The following is an 18116-nucleotide window of genomic DNA, read 5'->3' on the forward strand; positions in this document are numbered from 1 at the left end:
CATACCGCACCAACTGTTTCCTCGTCTTTCCTACTCGAAGAACTAAAACGATCCCCTCTTCGCAGCTGATCCCGTTAATTCTGATTCTCTGACCTTTGAAATCCACGCCGACTCAGCGATAACAACAACTGGACCCCATTGCAAATTCAATCGCCTACCTGCATTCAATAATACGTAATACGGACAAGCGTATGACGGTCAACGAAAGGTCGACCCAGTTAATTTTGTCTTGCACCATTTCAAAATTATTAAAAAATTGAATAAATAAAAAAAAAAGTAAAATTAATTATTTGAAAGTTAGATGTTGCATATAAATGAAGGACGGGATGGGAATTATGAACTAGAGGTAATTGGGAAAGCTAAGCGGTCTAAAAAGTATGGGAAAAGAGGGAAGATTACACATTATTGAATGCATTCTCTCGTCAGATTGACCTAGGAAAGAGGCGGATGAAATACCGCTCTACTGCCTCGCAGAAGGTATTCTTCTTCCACTTTGTAGGGGTGTCAAGGTTAATGAGGCTTATATTTAGAAATGTGTCCGGATAGCTCAGTGGTTAGGGCGCTGGACTGTCGTACGGAAGGATACGGCTCAAATCTCACTGCTGACAGTAAAATTTGTATAGTGGCTTCACATCGGATACCAGCTGACAGTCAAATCAGGATAATAATCAAGGACGAGCGCAATGCTGATCACATTGCCTAATACAGGGTACTGTAATCATGTAGTGAATCATTACGGTCTTGAAGGAAGTGCTCTAATACACTTCAAGGCCCTAATCCATTTGGATTGTCACGCAGGGGACATAGCTTTTCGTTGATGTTTTCAAAGCCGATAACAGCAAGTTTAAGACGTAGGGAATTTTTAAAAAGTTCATTTTAATTTTTTAATTAATCGCTTTTTTTTACGGTTTTTCCAATTCTTTTGTCTTGGTAACATCTGTGATAAAAATTTCATGACTTTCCTCCAAATAATTTATGGAAATGTCCATGTTCAAATTTTCCATTTAATTTTTAAACTTCAGAAGTCTTTGTTCAGCTTTTTAGACCCGATAACCGATTACGAATTTTATTTCTTTTGGGTAATTTTGTTATCAGAAGTGTTGGCATTTATTTACTACATTTTCTGATAATCTACTTGTTATTTTTCACATGCGTCTATTAATGGAACTGTATTGATTTAAATGATAAAACCTAGATGAACTGCATATTTATCCTGCACCTGGCAAAATCAAATTTTCTGGGAAGCACGATGGGAAAGAAATTTAAGATTGAATTTTGTAGACATAAGTAATAATAAATAAAAAATGATCTGAGTTTCTTTACTCCGTAATCTAGTTATTCATCTGGCTCCAAAACCATGTTTACATCATCACAAAAGTATGAACTTTACGAGAAATATTTTGCTATTTATGAAAATACTTTGTCAGCTTAGCATCTATCACTTCTCATGGTGATTAAGTTGGCGAATTACTGAACAGGATGGCCCGACTTAGGAACATTTTGACTTAAGCGACATACAGACATGTGGTTTGTATGTTATAAACCACGCTCATTAGTATCTTCAACCTGCACACAGGCTCTCAGTTAGTAACATTAGTTGAGGGAGCCGCGGCTCGAAGCAATCAGGCCTTTTGCTAGGCTCTTTGCTCTGTCCCCTAAAATGGTCTATCGAATGGCCTACCACCTGTAGTGTTCGAATTCCTTTGCGAATCTAAGCACATCCTCCAAAGGCGGAGAGTGCATAGATTATTCGTTAAAGAAAACCTTATGTCTGAGGTCTGAGGTCGGAGAACTGTATATGAAGTACTGGGCTGTCTCCGTCCTCCGCCCTCTTCCTCTCCGTGGCTATACACAGCCGAGACCATCACTTCAATTTTTCCCATGCGGTAGGCTCTAGTTGCTTTCACAAAGACTTCCATTCGGCTTCTTGCAATTTCACTCTTCAGGGCAGGCTTGCCTGGCATACATATCAGGAATGTTTGGTTTCAGCAGCAACTGCTGTCAATTTCACCTCGACTAGCAGCATCCAAAATCTCATCTCGGGACTGACAGACACATACAGCTCCACTGGAAGATTGGAATCTAGCATAGAAGGAATGAGCGCCTTGGGTCTATGCATTCGGAATATATATCGAGCTTGCCTAACACACCCTTATATTCTAGCTGGCGTGATTTGAAGGTAATAGGGACGTCTGGAGTTCCTTATTAAGGCATGCCTAGACCGGATACCGGTTGTTGCTCCGTTGATGATGATGATGAAACAGGAACGGCATTTTTCTTGTCCCTTAAGAATGGGACATGAAAACCCTAGCAGGGCTTTTAACGAGACACTGCCCCTTAAGCTAGCACATGGAAAAAATCGGAGTGGTGGTCTCGGCCATATGCAGGCAATGCGAGGAGGAGGAAGAGACTACCCTACACTTTGTATGCAGCAGCCCGGGCTCTTCAGACCTCAGGAGAGGAAAGGTAAGGTTTTCTTCAAAAAGGAAGTCTGCACTTTCTGTCTCTGGAAAATGTTCTCAGGTTCGCGAAAGTCTGTGAACACCGTGAGCGAGAGGCCGATGAATAGGCGATCCCCGAGGATAGTGCAACAAACGTCTGAGCGCTTCGAGCTGCGGCTCCCTCTCCTAACTAAACTAACTAACCCTGATTGACCTCTTATCTTCCTGTAATTTCCTGCTGCTATCTGTCGGAACAGACAGGACAGAACAGCGTGTAGCTGCCCCACCTAACGCTCCCAGTGAAAATAACTGGTCCAGCCTTGTTTGCGTTCACTGTGAGCCCATTACGAAGGATTATCTGGAGAGTTGCAATCAAGCGATCGCATAATGTGTTCACTTGCCAGTAATTTCCGCGAATTGATCGTTCGCATATGCTTTGTGCTCTAGGAGCAATAGCAAGGTATCCATTACCAGGAGCTATAACAGAGGAAAGGGAAGTCCTCCCTCTGGCCGCACCTAAGATATCTTGCCTCAATAGACTTCCTCCATTCTAGTATGTGAAGAATAGCTGATTGATTCCATCCTGTTGAGGTTTCATCACTTAAACGCTAAATGCTACTTAATATAAAAGTTAGAACCTTACAATGTTTTATGCCAAGCGCTGCGGATCGTAATACGATGCTAAACTTTTATGCTGCGCCACATTAAGTTCCTTGCACTGGTTGACATCTCATTATGTGTATCGTAAATGCGCCGTAAAACATTACGTGACACCGTCTTACGCTAAGGTTCTTATGTCAAGTGGCATTTCATTACGCGCATCGTAAATGCGGCCAAACGTGTGCTAGGGATACGCGGTATATATTCCGAATATGTATACCCAGCGCATAAGGACGATAACGAAATCAGGCGGTACAGGCTTGGGGGTAGGAAGATGTCTGGTAAAAAGCATAAAACCGAGCCATTCCTTAGGAGGGAAGGGGGTTCAGCCCCCTGAGCAGGACAAAGAAGAAAAAAATACTAATACCTCACACATCGAGTTCCACCATTATGTAATCTTGAAGCTACAAGTGGAGATCGAGGCGTTCAAAGCAGAAAGAGGTTCCAACACCATCGAAAACGATTGAAAACGGAACTCTACCTCAAGCGCAGGAACAATGATCATTTCATCACATATAACATCATTCGGAATGAAATTAACACTTGCGCTGCCGTTTTAGTCAGGAAAGGACATCACTTTCACTACTTCCGTTGCGGCAAATAATAGACGGATTTTTATCGTCACCATCTCTCCTATCTGAGCCAAGACTTGTAGTGGATCCTCCCACAAAACCTTCTAGTCAATCTATCCTTGACCACTTCCTGCTGTCTGAGGAAACGAAAGGAAATTTTCAGCTGATCTTCTGTAAAACTTGAATTTAGGCTGCTTTCTTCCGCTACACTGAAAAAGCAAGTAATAACAACTGTCAGATCTTTCGCTCAGACGAATTGGAATACACTCAAGTCAGACCTAGTACCAAGACTGAACTTGTAGAAACTTGCAACCACACGTAACTTGCCGGATAAGGAATCGTACAAGGGATGGAGTGAGGAGCTCGTGTTCAGTAGCATACGCTTTCGACCAGGTCTTATAGGGGTAGACTGCGCGACGAAGGACACGGCGGAATTGCTTAGAAACATAGTCCCTAATTTGCCAGGCTGGAAGGCAGCCGAAATGCCGACATGTGTTGGGTATGATATGCCACACATGGTGGCAGTGAATCTTCCTAAAGCCGCAGCGCTATAGACGGTTCAGAGGAGGTTCGACGAGCCATAAACTGCTCGAAAAACTGGAGAAATCCTTTCCCGTATAACAAGTTTACCAATATACATGCTCGGTTGGCACATAACATAAACTAGGCACTGGAGACTGGGAACTCACTGTGAAAACTACCTACCTTATCCCTGAAAACAATACGGCACAGGACCGCGCAAATACAAAACCGACTACTTGCTTACCAATCCTCTACAAGTTCATAACGTCCGTTATTAGTTGAACGGTCAATGCACACCACCAACATTCTGTCCAATGAGCAGAAGGGCTGACGAGTTGGATCAAGGGGGCATGCATGGCCTGAAACACTTGATGTATTTAGATGGTTGTATGCTGATACATATCATTGATACGGCCACAAAGATACTTGGCCCCAGCCGCAAAAAAAGTCGGAACGGCTAGTTTGACGATAAATGTAAGCTAGCGACGGAACGGAAGAATACTGCATACCGCGTAATGCTGCATTCTCAAAGAATGCGAGCACGCGCAGAGACTTATCACGAACTCCGTCGAGCGGAGAAGCGACTTCACAGACGGTAAAAGGAAGCCTGGCAGAACCAACAAGTCTGTGAACTAGAAAAGTACAGGGAGCAACCGCATCATGCGCAAATTTTACCAACAAGTCAGCAGGATGAAGCATCCTGCCGAGACAAAGAGGGAAATCTGATTTCCGACAGGATGGGCATATTGGAGCGATGGGTTGAGTACTTTGATGAGCTACTGAACAACCAGAACATCGGCGAGTTGGAGGTCCCTCCAACTGAAGACGACGGACAAATACTGTCAGTATAGGAGAAACAGTCCGTGTAATTCATCGGCTTAGAAATCATAAGTCGCCAGGAGCCGATGGAATTACAGCCGAATTGGTTAAATATGGAGGCGACCAGTTACACCAAGTGGTTCATCAACTTATGCTCAAGGTATGAGACAGCGAATCAATGCCTGACGATTGACAACGAGGCATTATCTGTCTCATACATAAAAATGGAGATATCACACAGTGCAACAATTATAGAGGTATTACGTTGTTGAGTAAGATATTCTCCTCTATCTTGCTAGCCCGGATAACCCCATACGCCCAGAACATCATTGGTCCATACCAAAGAGGCTTCACTCCAGGCAAATCAGCAACAGATCAGATTTTCTTTCTGTGGCAAGCAATGGAAAAACTGTTGGAATATGGACAACAGTTGCATCATCTATTCATCGACTTTAAAGCCGCCTATGATAGCATAGCCAGGGTAAAACTGTACACGGCCATGAGAGAATTCGGTATCCCGACGAAATTAATAAGACTGACTAGGCTGACCCTGACCAATGTGCGAGGCCTGATAAAAGCAGCAGGATCACTCTCAAGACCATTTGACATCAACAACGGTTTACGACAAGGGGATGCCCTATCATGCGTCCTCTTTAACCTGGCCCTCGAGAAAGTGATCCGTGATGCTGATGTAAATGTGAGAGGTACGATCCTTTTTAAGTCCACCCAACTACTGGCCTATGCTGACGATATCGACATTATGGGAAGAACCACCCGAGACGTACAAACTGTCTTCATCCAGATCGAGCAAACGACGCGAGAAAGTATATGGTGGCAACGTCAACACCGAAATCGAACCAACCAACAACATCAAACCGCACTGGTCAAGCAGGAAGAATAAGGATAGGAGAATACAACTTTGGGACCGTTGATCAGTTCTCCTATGTAGGATCGAAAATCACGACCGATAACACCTGCGATGATGAAATCCGCGCACGGTCATGAGGATGGACGACGAAATCTATGAGCGATACCATGACCGTCAGGTTGTGGATAAAATTCGGGTCAATAGGTTACGGTGGGCGGGTCACTTAATCCGTATGGATGAGGATGATCCCACCCGGAAGGTCTATAAGGGGAATATCTATGGTAGGAAAAGAAGACGAGGCAGACCCTGCCTAAGATGGAGCGATGGCGTATGCCAGAGCGCCAGACAGCTTTTAGGGATATCGAATTGGTGGACCTCGGTGCAAAACAGGATGTCTGGAGTTCCTTATTAAGGCAGGCCTAGACGGGTATTGGTTGTTGCGCCGTTGATGATGAAGTCAACCAAACACAAAGCTCGAGCAGAAAAACTGGCAAAGCATGGTAAAACACTACGGGGGAATGTTTAGGGTATGGGATTGTTATGAAGCGGACGAAGTGGATAATTTAGAATAGACGCGAACGTTCCATTTCAAGCAAGTCTTCACGAATAATCCAGCGTCTGGTGGAATTCATCCCATGAAGAGAGAAGACTGTACGTATTTCAAGCCAAAGATCGAAGATTACGATTTTTAGTTCAGTCCAGATTACAATTTGGTTCACATTGTATCCAGAATGCTGTATGGCGTCACGTTGTTGGAAAAAAATAGATTTCATTAAACTCCGTTCATACCCTTTTTGGACACCTAAGTAGTTCTGACGACGGGCGTCCGTATTTCAATTCCATTCACTGTATATCTGTATCAATCAAGAGCAGCTAATTAGGTTTCAAATGAAAATCAAGTGTTGGGTTTAAAATATTAATATGAAATTTATTTGAAAAACAAGAATTGCATCTCCAACAGAAAAAATATTTGCCCACCGCCGGGGTATATTGAATCCAAACAAATAATTCTCAGAGCACTGAGCGACAATGAATCAGAGACGGAGAAACTTGCAATTTATGGTGCAACGCCGAATGCCTATGAGTAACACAGCACGATCGAAAAACAAAATGGAGCTGAAATGTTTATAGTCTAACATCTTTTTACAGATAACTTCGACGTCGAAAATGTCGAGTTAGTATGTTTTCGAGATATTATATGAAGGGGAGTTCCCAATTTACTTCTCCTCGCACCACTCGTTCTCCTTACGTACTTGCTCTTCCTCGGCCGCAGTGAAGTCATTTTTTATATTGAATGTTTTGCGGATCTCCTCGGGTGTTTTGCCTTTAATCATGTTCGCTACTGTCTTGCAGGTTACATCCAGAAGTCCTTTGATGTCTAAGTAGTTGGCGGCTAGAATCAGCTCGAAAAGCGTACCTTGATCTACCTTTAGGAAGTCGGCATCCCATGATGAAATGTCGTCGGTCCGTTTTTCTTTGTTTTCATCGTCTTCTGTGGGCTGGGGATCATCCTTGTGATAGTTAGCCCAGTGCAAAACCTTCCGTAGAATTGTCGAATTTACATTAGGCAGAGGGACAACTGCATCTTCGCCTTCGTCCATGCCGCAGTCTTCAAGCATTGTTTTAATGGTGCCCGAGCACTTGGCAATTTGTACGTCGGTGTTGAAGATTTCACCGTCTGACGATTGTAGTTTTATAGTCTGCATCTGAAAATGTAAAAAAATTATTAATGTGGTACAGTTGGACCGTTAGGACAGCTAGGACCTACCTTGATCCTCACGATTTTTTCACAACACTTGGAACGACGACTTTACGAATAATGGTTCCCTTCAGAAAAAACTAGGCTCTCAGATGTCAGGAATACATATTGGTACGTTTAATTCTTGCGATGTTTAATGCTGCCATAAAGGAAGTGGCCCTAAAATAGGTGCATTCAATTCCGCTAAAGAATATTTTTGAAAAGCTTTCTTGCAACTGGATTTGAAGCGGTAGTTTGTATATTTTTGTCAGGGCTGGTAAACAAAATTTTATTTCAAGAATGGGAGAATATGCGTTGTGTTACGGGGGAAACCATATGATGAGGTTTTCAGAATCGATTATTTTGGATACCTCGTTAATTTAGTCATCACTGAATGCCCTGTAGAAAAGTAAGCCCTTGGAATTTGTGAGTCGCTTTATGGCTTTACGTAATCTTGGGGCGCGTTGTGAATAACGTACCTATAAATATATGCCGTTAGTCGCTTGTATGAGTGTTTTGTATTTGCTATAACTGTATTTTGTTTGTAATTAGGAGAGATAGATGTCTTCATATCCGAAAGGAGTCTTTTAAAACATTTTTTTTACTAGAAAAGCGATGAACCCACCATTATAAAAAATGGAAGGAATATTCTTTACATAATTACAAAGAATATGACACGTTTTTGGACGGTATCATATTCTGAAGAAGCTGGAGTGGTTTGAAAGGTTTAAAACGAGTACATTTTTACGATCATTTTTATATATCCAATGAAATATTTTATTCAAAGAGTTTATTAGATAAAAGGTCCATATTTGATAAGCACTTTGTGGTATTTAGAAAAAAAAATGAAAATTCTGCATTTGGGCCTCATCCCCTGTGATCCTTCAGAAAAGTTCTCTCTTCTGGGTGTGTAAAAAATAGGTAAACAAACCATGTTTAACTGGTTTTATGCTTATAAAATTGAAATAAAGTAGTTTTACTTATTAAAAACCATTAATCAATACAAATAAAAACTAAAAAAAGTATGTAAAAATAAAAGAAGTGTTTTTAGACTAAATAAATATTAATTTTATTTAAAAACATCTTTTGGGTTAATTAGGAGGGTGCCTAAGTACAGGGAGGCAAAAAGATTATCATTAATAAAGGCGAAACCTCTAAAAGTATTGCCAACATTTTCAATAAGACCACGGCGACTGCATATACGATTATCAAAATATGCAAGGAGGATGAACCCTTCAAACGAAGATATTCTAAAGGACGAACGGAAGTTGCAACAAAAAAGATTGATACGAGGGGGAAAAGTACCTCAGCAACTGATCCACTGCTTTCGGCTCCAAAAATTTAATAAACTTGTATTAGAAGGGAAAAAAGCACCATCTTTATCCACTATTCACAGAGGGCCCTATGAAGACGGGAAACATGGTTGAATTATGCGAAAAAATCTATATACAAATTAAAAATGTATGCAGATAATGTTATAAAACCGAAAATCTTTGGGGATAACATACTTCGGAAGAACGAACCGATGATTTGCATTAAGAATAGTAGTGGCCAGATGTAAGTAATGTGAAATTAAAGTCTTTTTTGTTGCAAATAAATATTGGAGTCCGAATTGTTAAACCTCCCTGCTAAAGAGAGAAGATAGAGAGGGTATGCCGTAGAAAGGGGAAGGTTCCTTGTGTCTAACCTCGTTAAAATATTGCGGCAGCATGGACCTTAAAGTTTTACTCTGGTGTTATTTTCATGTCAAAATGGTAGGGTTTAACCTCGAACTCCAACCCTGGGGAAGTATTTTGATATCATCGTAGTAAAGTTGATTTTGCCAGCATTGATCTCGGAATGGGAGAAGATAAAGAAGGTATGCGGGAGAAAGGAGAAGATCCCTCCTTTCTGTCACCATTGAAGAATTGTGACGGCGATCCCTCGTCGAAAGTCTATGACGCTTTGAAAACGGGCTATTTTCGTATGATTAACAAGCTTATTGGTAAAGCAATTATCGTCGCGATGTGCAAGGAATACCTGGCCTGATTCCTTGTCCCTCCTAGTTGCTAGGAAATAATTCATTCTTTCGTAATTTTGGTGTTGAACTGCTGAGCGCCTTTAAGTATGCAAAGAAAAAAAGCAGTTCAGGTAGTAGGTAGTAAGTTTTCGACTGAGCGAATTACATGACCATGACCAAACTCCGCAATTTTTTTAGGATGATGTCTTCATTACGGACGTCATCATAGCATTTTGTCTTTTGCGGTAATCTACCACATCAGAGAATTGCAGAGGGCAACAGGCGAACGATTTTGAGTTTGAGACTTTCATTGATACATCGATCGTTCAAAATGTCAGTAGTAAAGCGCTACTTAATATAAATTTCGCTTATGCGTAAAGCAATTTCATGTAAAGCAGTTGACTATTGTTTGATAGAATTTTTTCCATATACTCAAATCACTTTTTGGGGCAGGCCACTACGGAAGGCCTACTAAATGCCGGCGATTCCGAGAAACAGCAATTAGCGGCCGATCTTGAAGTGCAGTGGTTCTTAGGGCACGAATTTGCTGTCAGTGAGGGTAAAAAAATGGCAGCATCTTATGAAAATATAGTCGATTTGGATTTTGCTATTCTCACTACACGTGTGGGAAGATGAGACAACCGTTCAAGTACAAAGTTGTAAATGTCGGCAAAATTGACGAAACGGTACCGGCTGCCGTCTATCTTCTCGTCGACATGAATATTAAGATCATCTGCACGATATAGTCATCGGTACCCACGTTACAGGCTTTTATGCTAAATAGTTGCCAGAGGAGTCTTTCTTTGCTTCACCTGTCAATCTACCTGTGACTTCTTCTGACCGATAAATTTGAAACAATATATGTGATGTCAATTAAAATTTGCAATAATGACAGGCGGCGAAGATGGCTTACGGTTTTGTAATACGGCAGGGATGGTCATCGGACGGAGCATTTTATCCGTTTAAATGCCCAGAATATTCAGTATCGTTTGTATATATGTATATGCTTTACTCTAGGCCATGGTATCAAATCCCGTATCGGCTCAAAAAATAGAGGTGCGCGAAACATCACACCATATCACTTTTTTTAAAAAAAATTGACATTACAAAGTCATATCGTAAACATCACCTTTAATTGCCGCAACCGTACATATGATGTTTTATCAGAAACAGCATATATTAACAACATTTATTACATTTATAGCATAATGGCACGGCAGTGTCAAATACGAATCAATGAAGAATGAATGAACCTTTCATGCAAAAAAGGAAAAAAAAACAGAAGATTCAAAGCCAACCCAAAGAACACATTCGCAACCGATAGTCGGCATTCGCACTCGAAGGTCGTCTCGGTCATCTTTACTAGGAAATATTACGTAGACAAATGCTATACACACCTCAATCAGCAGTCGACATTCATTACCAAGAAATTAAGATTACACATCAATTATTTAAAAGCAACAATCTGTATCCCTCCCCCCTCTACATTCACATGCACCCCAAATCATTTTCTAATCCAAAGCTAGTCCCAAGCCACTCAAAGTCACCCAAAAAACTGACAGGTGATATGATATCACATTACAAAATATTAACTGTCAGAGAAGTAATAATACCATCATTTGGTAATGCGGTGAGGTTAGGTGTGATGTTAAGTAATACGATGATGTTAGGTATTGAGGTAATGTTGTAATGTTTGGATCGCGTTCGGTGATGGAAATGTGATATTACATACATCACCTACCCATCTTTAGAAAAGTGGCTCTACAACTGGCATTCTTTAAATCCAAAATAAACTGATCTTATTCGTTTTGAGAATGATGGGGTCCTAAGTCTGCATCAACTTAATGCTGGACCGGACCAAATGGGGAGCAACTTACTCCCTCTTTCCTGGTCCACGGACCCCTCGCTTAGGGCTTGCACCCAAACTTTTCAAAAAAGTCAAGCGATGACGGCTTTACGGTTTCCTTGGTAAGAAACCATAAATGTCCCTCGGCAGTTAAGGAGACGAAGCTATTAGTCGAACATCCGTGGTTGGTATGGCGTTGCGCTCGTAGTATGCTTACGTCATCTGGGCAGATGGTAACTCGCTGGCTGCATCCAAATCCAGCTTATGATTAGAAAAAGTGATGAACTCGGTTGACACGAGCTGATCTAAAATCAAGTAGGGCAAAGGCAGAAGAAGAAAATTACGAAACTATCGCCATTAAGACTCAAATATCTCAATAATTAAGACATGAAAAATTATCAGATTTAGACACATACTTGTATGTACATATTATATATATCAAGTGATGTTTATGCGGGCATAAATGGATTAGGACAGGAAGATTGTACAGGAAGACATTAACGAGGGAGAAGAGAATGGTTTAATATATAAAGAGGGCGAAAGTAGGGATTGTACGAGAGATTTTTTTCCTAATTTTCCACGAGTCGTTGCTAAGACAATAATTGAGAGAGAGAGTTCAGAAACGGATTTAGAGAAAAATAATTCATTTCAGATTCTTTCGGAAATTCGACTCAGAACTCAAAGCTAGCGTGCACTGGAAAATTGATGTATGTTTGAGTTTCAACGTGTCAAATATGAAGCATTTGAAATTTATAAGGACGGGAGCATTTTATACGTTAGTAACCGTCCTTTCCATCAAGTGTAGAATAACAGTAATTTTTTTATCGAGCCTCTCTTCTTTATGGATAAATATGTAACACAATTACATTTTCATGGGCAGAAAATTGAATGAATTTGTTTGTAAAGTGACTGATGTAAAGGAAAATTTTTATCGAAAAATGATTGATCAAATTGACTGTATGCGATGTGACTGCGAGCATCAAAGCAGGATTCTGAAATATAAAAGGTATTCGTGGTTTTGACTCGTCTGCATAAAGTTCATATTATTCGATGTAATTAGTTTGCAGTCGTAAATTGCAGAGAAGCTCGTTCATCACGGCGCTGGTAATGTTCGTTATATTGGTGGTGTGGATGGCTTATGTGATGGGATTATCGTATGGCTCATATCGCTGCCAAATGTTTGGGAAGAGTCGATGCACTATGAGTTTGTTCAAGCAGGAAGAGTGCCAAGTAGCGTACTGATAGGGAAATGAGTTTCCTTCATAAATAAGATATATTTTTAAGGGATGCATCACCCAACGAAATAGAATTATGAATATATTTTAAGAAATAACTTGTTATATCTGAAAATAAAGACATCGAAAGAGAACTAGGCAGGCAAAGTAGATGGAATTTTATATCGAATGCGCCCTTTATAATATCGGTTTCTTCGCATAACGCATAACGTCTAACGAGGCGTAGTTTATCCACCTGACCAACGCTCCATCGTAGTCAGTTCCATGAAATGTGCTTCAGTTTTTCCCGGAATGTCTGTACTCCTTTACACAGATCAGACATAGCAGACGGGTGTTAGCGAAAGTTTGGAGCCTTTGAGGAACAGTTGCGGTCACTTTCCATATAACAGCACGGAAGACGTGGGCGCGGAACAACCTCAATTTGATGTTGTTGTTGTTGAGGTATTTGAAATTCCAGACTTTGGACAAAACAGTGAAGGCGAATCTAACACTATTAATGCGTCGGGTGACATTATGCTCGGTGTCGCCACCAGGAGAAACAACGCAACCGAGATAGACATTTGGTGTCCATAGGTCTTTACATCCTGGGGGTGTCTGAGGTCATTGGTTGCATATTATGTAGGGAGGCAAATATCAACTCTGCCTACAACATTGTAATGAACAAGATTCGTAGGTAAAATCACCATAAATGATGTGCACGCGACCCTTTTTCAAATTTTTTTTTGGAATAAATATTTATTATTTGATTCCAACCATATATTGGAACACATTTCGATTCTTAAAACTAATATATTATTAAGATAATCCCGTGCCATTGCCGAGAATTTTCTGTTCAATCATTAAACTATATCATTTTCATTTTTACCTTTTCTCTTTAATTCAAATTAGGTTAAAGAAGAAATTTTTAGGGAGTGGTGATCAATATTAATTTTTTTATTACATAAAAAAAAATATTTAAAATGATGCAACTGTAGACACCTTTTCGAGATCCAGGGGGTCCATTCTTTTCAGCTTCTTGCATTTCCGATGAGACACATTTTCTTAACCATTGTGTTGGGGTGAGTCTTCAGTCTGGCTAACTATTTATTAGAGGAACACTCAATTTCTTCCGCTATTGCCCTGGTCTCTAAGTCTTTGTGGACATCTACGTTACGGAAATAGCAGTGTGCATCGGATATACATTTCAAAATTATAGACTCAGACTGCTGAAACAGATTGATGTTAGATGGTTTGGCAGAGCTCAATAGTTGAATTCCATATAAATCGACACAGACTTAAACACCGATTTGTAGATCAACCAACAGCTTACAGTTCAGAAAACAAGGTGATTTTTTGTGAAGCATCCACAAAAACTTTTGAGCTTAAGTCGTTGATTTTTCGCCTCTGTGCTGTTTTCAGCTGCATCTTTTATCAAGAAATATGCCCAGGTATTTAATGTGATTCGATTGAGGTAACAACGGTAACAAAGTGAAAGTTACTTGTATACACTCCGATTCGTAAACTTTCATCCTTCACATCTGAAGCCAGTTTTCTACTTCCTTAGATGTCATTCCAGTCATTCGGTGTCGTCTGCAAAGGTATTTGGGTTGGTTAACCCGCTAACAGAAAAACCGGCCGTGTAGATAAGGTACAATATAGGACCGAGTACACTCCCCTGAGGAACTTTTGCTCTGTTATTGTTCACTGGGAATATCCCTGTGTTTCCCCTGGAATCTCCGTTTCGATAAATACAATATTAACAGATTATGGAAACAACCAGGGAGTAAACGTCTGGTTTTATTACAAGACCTATGCGCCAAACCTTGTCGAATATATAATATTGTATCTTCCGGCTTCGAGAGAATTGTTTATTTCTGATACGATCCGGTGGACTTGTTCTATTGTATTGTGCTGTATTCTAAAATGGAATAGATAATCAGGTATAACGATACTGTCTGCTGGGATTGGCAATAGTTTCTTGCTTTTCAGGTTTTGGAATCATTGTCATGATTCCATTCTTCCAACAATTTGGGAAATATCCGATTCTAAAGATTACATTGAAGATATATAGATATAAGATTGGTTGAAATATTCCTTCCAAGTGGGCTGCGGACGTTTTGACTTTGTCCTCATTACTTTTAGCCCAATTTCCTGCAGTGGTTCTTAGCGGTGACTCTCTGAACTTTGGCCCATTAACCTTTTTAGCTACTTTCTACAACGAATAGTCACTGGATTGAGAAGCAGACAGACTGTCCCAGAATCATTGAATATCAAACTGCTGATCCTCTATAAGTGCCGATCTAAGCTACCGATGCGGTAAAGAATATTCGACTGGTCATACGGCCGAAAGTATCTCCGGAGCAAATACTTACTGGTGGGGAGCAGGAATTAATTGATCACCTCATTGTCAAGGAGATGTGCAAGAGATTCATCGGATTCATCAAAGAGGTAAGTATCTTTTTGGATTCATCCTTAGCAATAAGCTAAAAATACATAACGTAAGGAACACGCCAACATTCGCGCCCAGTACCACGAAAGAAGTACTAGACATAACTCTGAGGAATATCGACAAGAGCATTGAGAGAAATTCAGAGGTAGATAGAATAATAAGGAATAGGCCCTGGAGAAAGTGATCCATGATGCTGAGGTAAATGCAAGGGGTACGATCCTCTTTAAGTCCACCCAACTACTAGCCTATGCTGACGATATCAACATCATGGGAAGAATGACCCGAGAGGTACAAACTGCTTTCGTCCAGATCGAGCAGGCGGCGCGAGGTCTTAGGCTGCACATTAATGAAGGCAAGACAAAGTACATGGTGGCAACATCAGCACCAAAAACCAACCAACCAACAACATCAAACCGCACTGGTGAAATGGGAAGAATAAAGACAGGAGACCGCACTGGTCAAACGGGAAGAATAAAGATAGGAGACTACAACTTTGAGACCGTTGATAATTTCTCCTATCTAGGGTCAAAAATCACAACCGATAATAACTACGGTGATGAAATCCGCCCACGGTTGTTGTCAGCCAATAGAGCCTATTTCAGCCTATTTCCGCTCGAAACGTCTCACCATAGGGTCAAAACTCTTACTGTACAAGATCTTGCCAGTCCTCATGTATTCCTCGGAGACTAGGGTTCTTAACAAGAAGAATTGCGAACTCTTGGCCGCGTTCGAGGGAAGAATCCTGCGAAGAATTTTTGGCCCCCTACATGAGGGTGGACGATTCCGTAGCCTACATAGCGACAAAATCTATGAGCGATACCATGACCGTCAGGTTGTAGATAAAATCCGGCTCAATGGGCTACGGTACTTAATCCATATGGATGAGGATGATCCAGCCCGGAAAGTCGATAAGGGCAATATCCATGGTAGGAAAAGAAGACGAGGCAAACCCTGCCTGAGATGAAGCTATAACGTAGGTCAGGACGCCAGACAGCTTTTAGGGATATTGAATTGGTGGACCTCGGCACAAAACCGGGATGTCTGGAGTTCCTTATTAAGGCAGGCCTAGACCCGATACCGGTTGTTGCACCCTTGATGATGATGATGATTTGCATCTTGTTGTTGTTGTATCGTATCAGAGGAGGTGGAGGCGTTGCACCTGCTCCTGTCATTTTCTAGTAGGAGCGGATGTTGAAGAGGCTCATTTCCTCGGTCCACCTCATCCGCTGCTTACGCGAACCTGAAGTGGTCGGCACATATTGTGGCGAACCAGCTGCACGAGGCGGAACCTTTTTTATTTTGGAGTAGGGTAGGTGAATGCATTTACGCACAGAGTGTTAGATTCCCGCAACAATAGTACGCTGTCGGACTACCAACTAAATACCTCCCTGTCATCAGAGAACTAGCCTGGAACCGTTTGACACGTTACTTCGGGCTAGCCCTCCCGCTCTCCCGGTTCCTTCAAGTCAGGGAATCCCTCTCACCAACGGGAGGGAAGGGGGAGGATGCCAAGTCTGCTTTGCGCTGGTTTAACCGTGCGGCTGGCAACAAATGCCGCAGCGGCGTCTGCATAACCGATCAGACGCGACTCTTCGGGAATATCGAGTCTCAGCAGACTATCGTAGGAAGCATTCCAGAGGTCCGGCCCTAGGATGGGTCCCTGTGCTACTCCCGACATGACTTCCATCCTCCTGTGGCCCTCTAGCGTCTCATAGAGCAGGGAGCGGATAATCCCTCAATATCCGTAAGAGATAGCTCGACACGTCGAATGAGTTTTCTAATCTTCTATCTGTCCCCCTTACGGAGTTGAAGGCATTTCTGACATCAAGCGTTATGAGGAGCACTTTCCGTTGAGATCGGCGGCTGTGTGTCTCGGCTCGATGAACGCATCTACGATCTCCATAAGAGCACCCACTGTGGATCTCCCTGTTCTGAACCTGAACTGCCCTGGGGATAAGTTCCCGGCACTCCTACTACTGATGAGCTTCTCGAGCACTTCCTTGGTCGTGTCAAGCACATACAGCAGTCGGTATGCAGACGAGAGCTCCGGTTCTCCTTTACCCTTGTTGATCAGCGCGAGTCTGGCCACTTCCCAGCGACAAGGAAAAATGCTCTCCTTCAAGCAAGCGTTGGACGCCTCAAGCAACTAGTCTGGCCGTTGGCGGAACACCAGTTTGTAAACTTCCGCCGGGATTCCATCAGGATCTGGCGCCTTCTTGTTTTTCATAGTGAGAACTGCTTCTTCGAGCTCTCTTATTGTGAGACATCAACCGATACCGGATGTCTGGGGAACAATGCCCGTAAACCGTCCATCTGGTCAATACTTAGTATGCAGAGCCTTCGCAGTGCTCCGATTTTTCAGGTGACAAACTTATAGCTAAATCCCCAGAGGTCCTCATTCACCTCGTTGACAAGGTTCTGTCAGCCACAACCTTTACTTTTATTTATAGCACTGCGGATTCTTCTTTTTGCTGATCTATACTGTGCCTTAATGGCGCATGCCTTCTCGTTGGCGTGCAAACATTGTGCCAAACGGCGGAACTTATGACACTCCCTCCGTAGGTAGGTAACTTCTGCCGTCCACCAGTACATAGAAGGCTTGTCGCCGCTGGGGCCCCTCCGGTGTATGGAAGCCTCACACGCCGTCGTTACCAGGTTCATCACTGAATTTACGACAGTGTCAGCTGCAACGCTACAACCCCTTGAGCGCGGCTCTGCCTGCTCCAAGAGCTTTGACGAACTTCCCGATGTACAACCTCGCGACATTCCACAGGAAGAGGGGCGTCACGTTGGTGCTCGCCGGCAAGTAGCGTTAACCACTTCGAACGCGATGTACTGGTGATCACTTGCCGGGAAGTCTTCTAGGACTCGCCACCCGTCTACCAATGACGCTAGGGATTCCGACGTAAAATTGATGTCAGGAATGCTTCCTTCACAGCCTGGCTGAAACGTTGGCGAGGCCGGTTCTCGCCGCCATTTCTAGAATCC

At 42.1% G+C, this 18116-nt stretch overlaps 1 protein-coding gene across 1 annotated transcript; it reads right to left on the reverse strand.

The window, feature by feature from the left end:
• Positions 1-6784: 6784 nt before the first annotated feature.
• LOC119657956 (S-phase kinase-associated protein 1-like) lies at positions 6785-7795 on the reverse strand. Its single transcript, XM_038065159.1, has 2 exons — positions 7651-7795; positions 6785-7588 (listed from the first exon to the last, which is right to left on the reverse strand). The coding sequence occupies exon 2, from the start codon at positions 7586-7588 to the stop codon at positions 7100-7102; it is 489 nt and encodes a 162-aa protein (XP_037921087.1). The 5' UTR covers positions 7651-7795; the 3' UTR covers positions 6785-7099.
• Between the last annotated feature and the right edge of the window lie 10321 nt (positions 7796-18116).

This window comes from Hermetia illucens, chromosome 5 (genome assembly GCF_905115235.1).
Source record: "Hermetia illucens chromosome 5, iHerIll2.2.curated.20191125, whole genome shotgun sequence".
Classification (NCBI taxonomy): Eukaryota; Metazoa; Arthropoda; class Insecta; order Diptera; family Stratiomyidae; genus Hermetia; species Hermetia illucens.

Coding starts and splice junctions, on each gene's coding strand:
- LOC119657956 (XM_038065159.1), bottom strand. CDS start 7,588: ATGCAGACTATAAAACTACAATCGTCAGACGGTGAAATCTTCAACACC.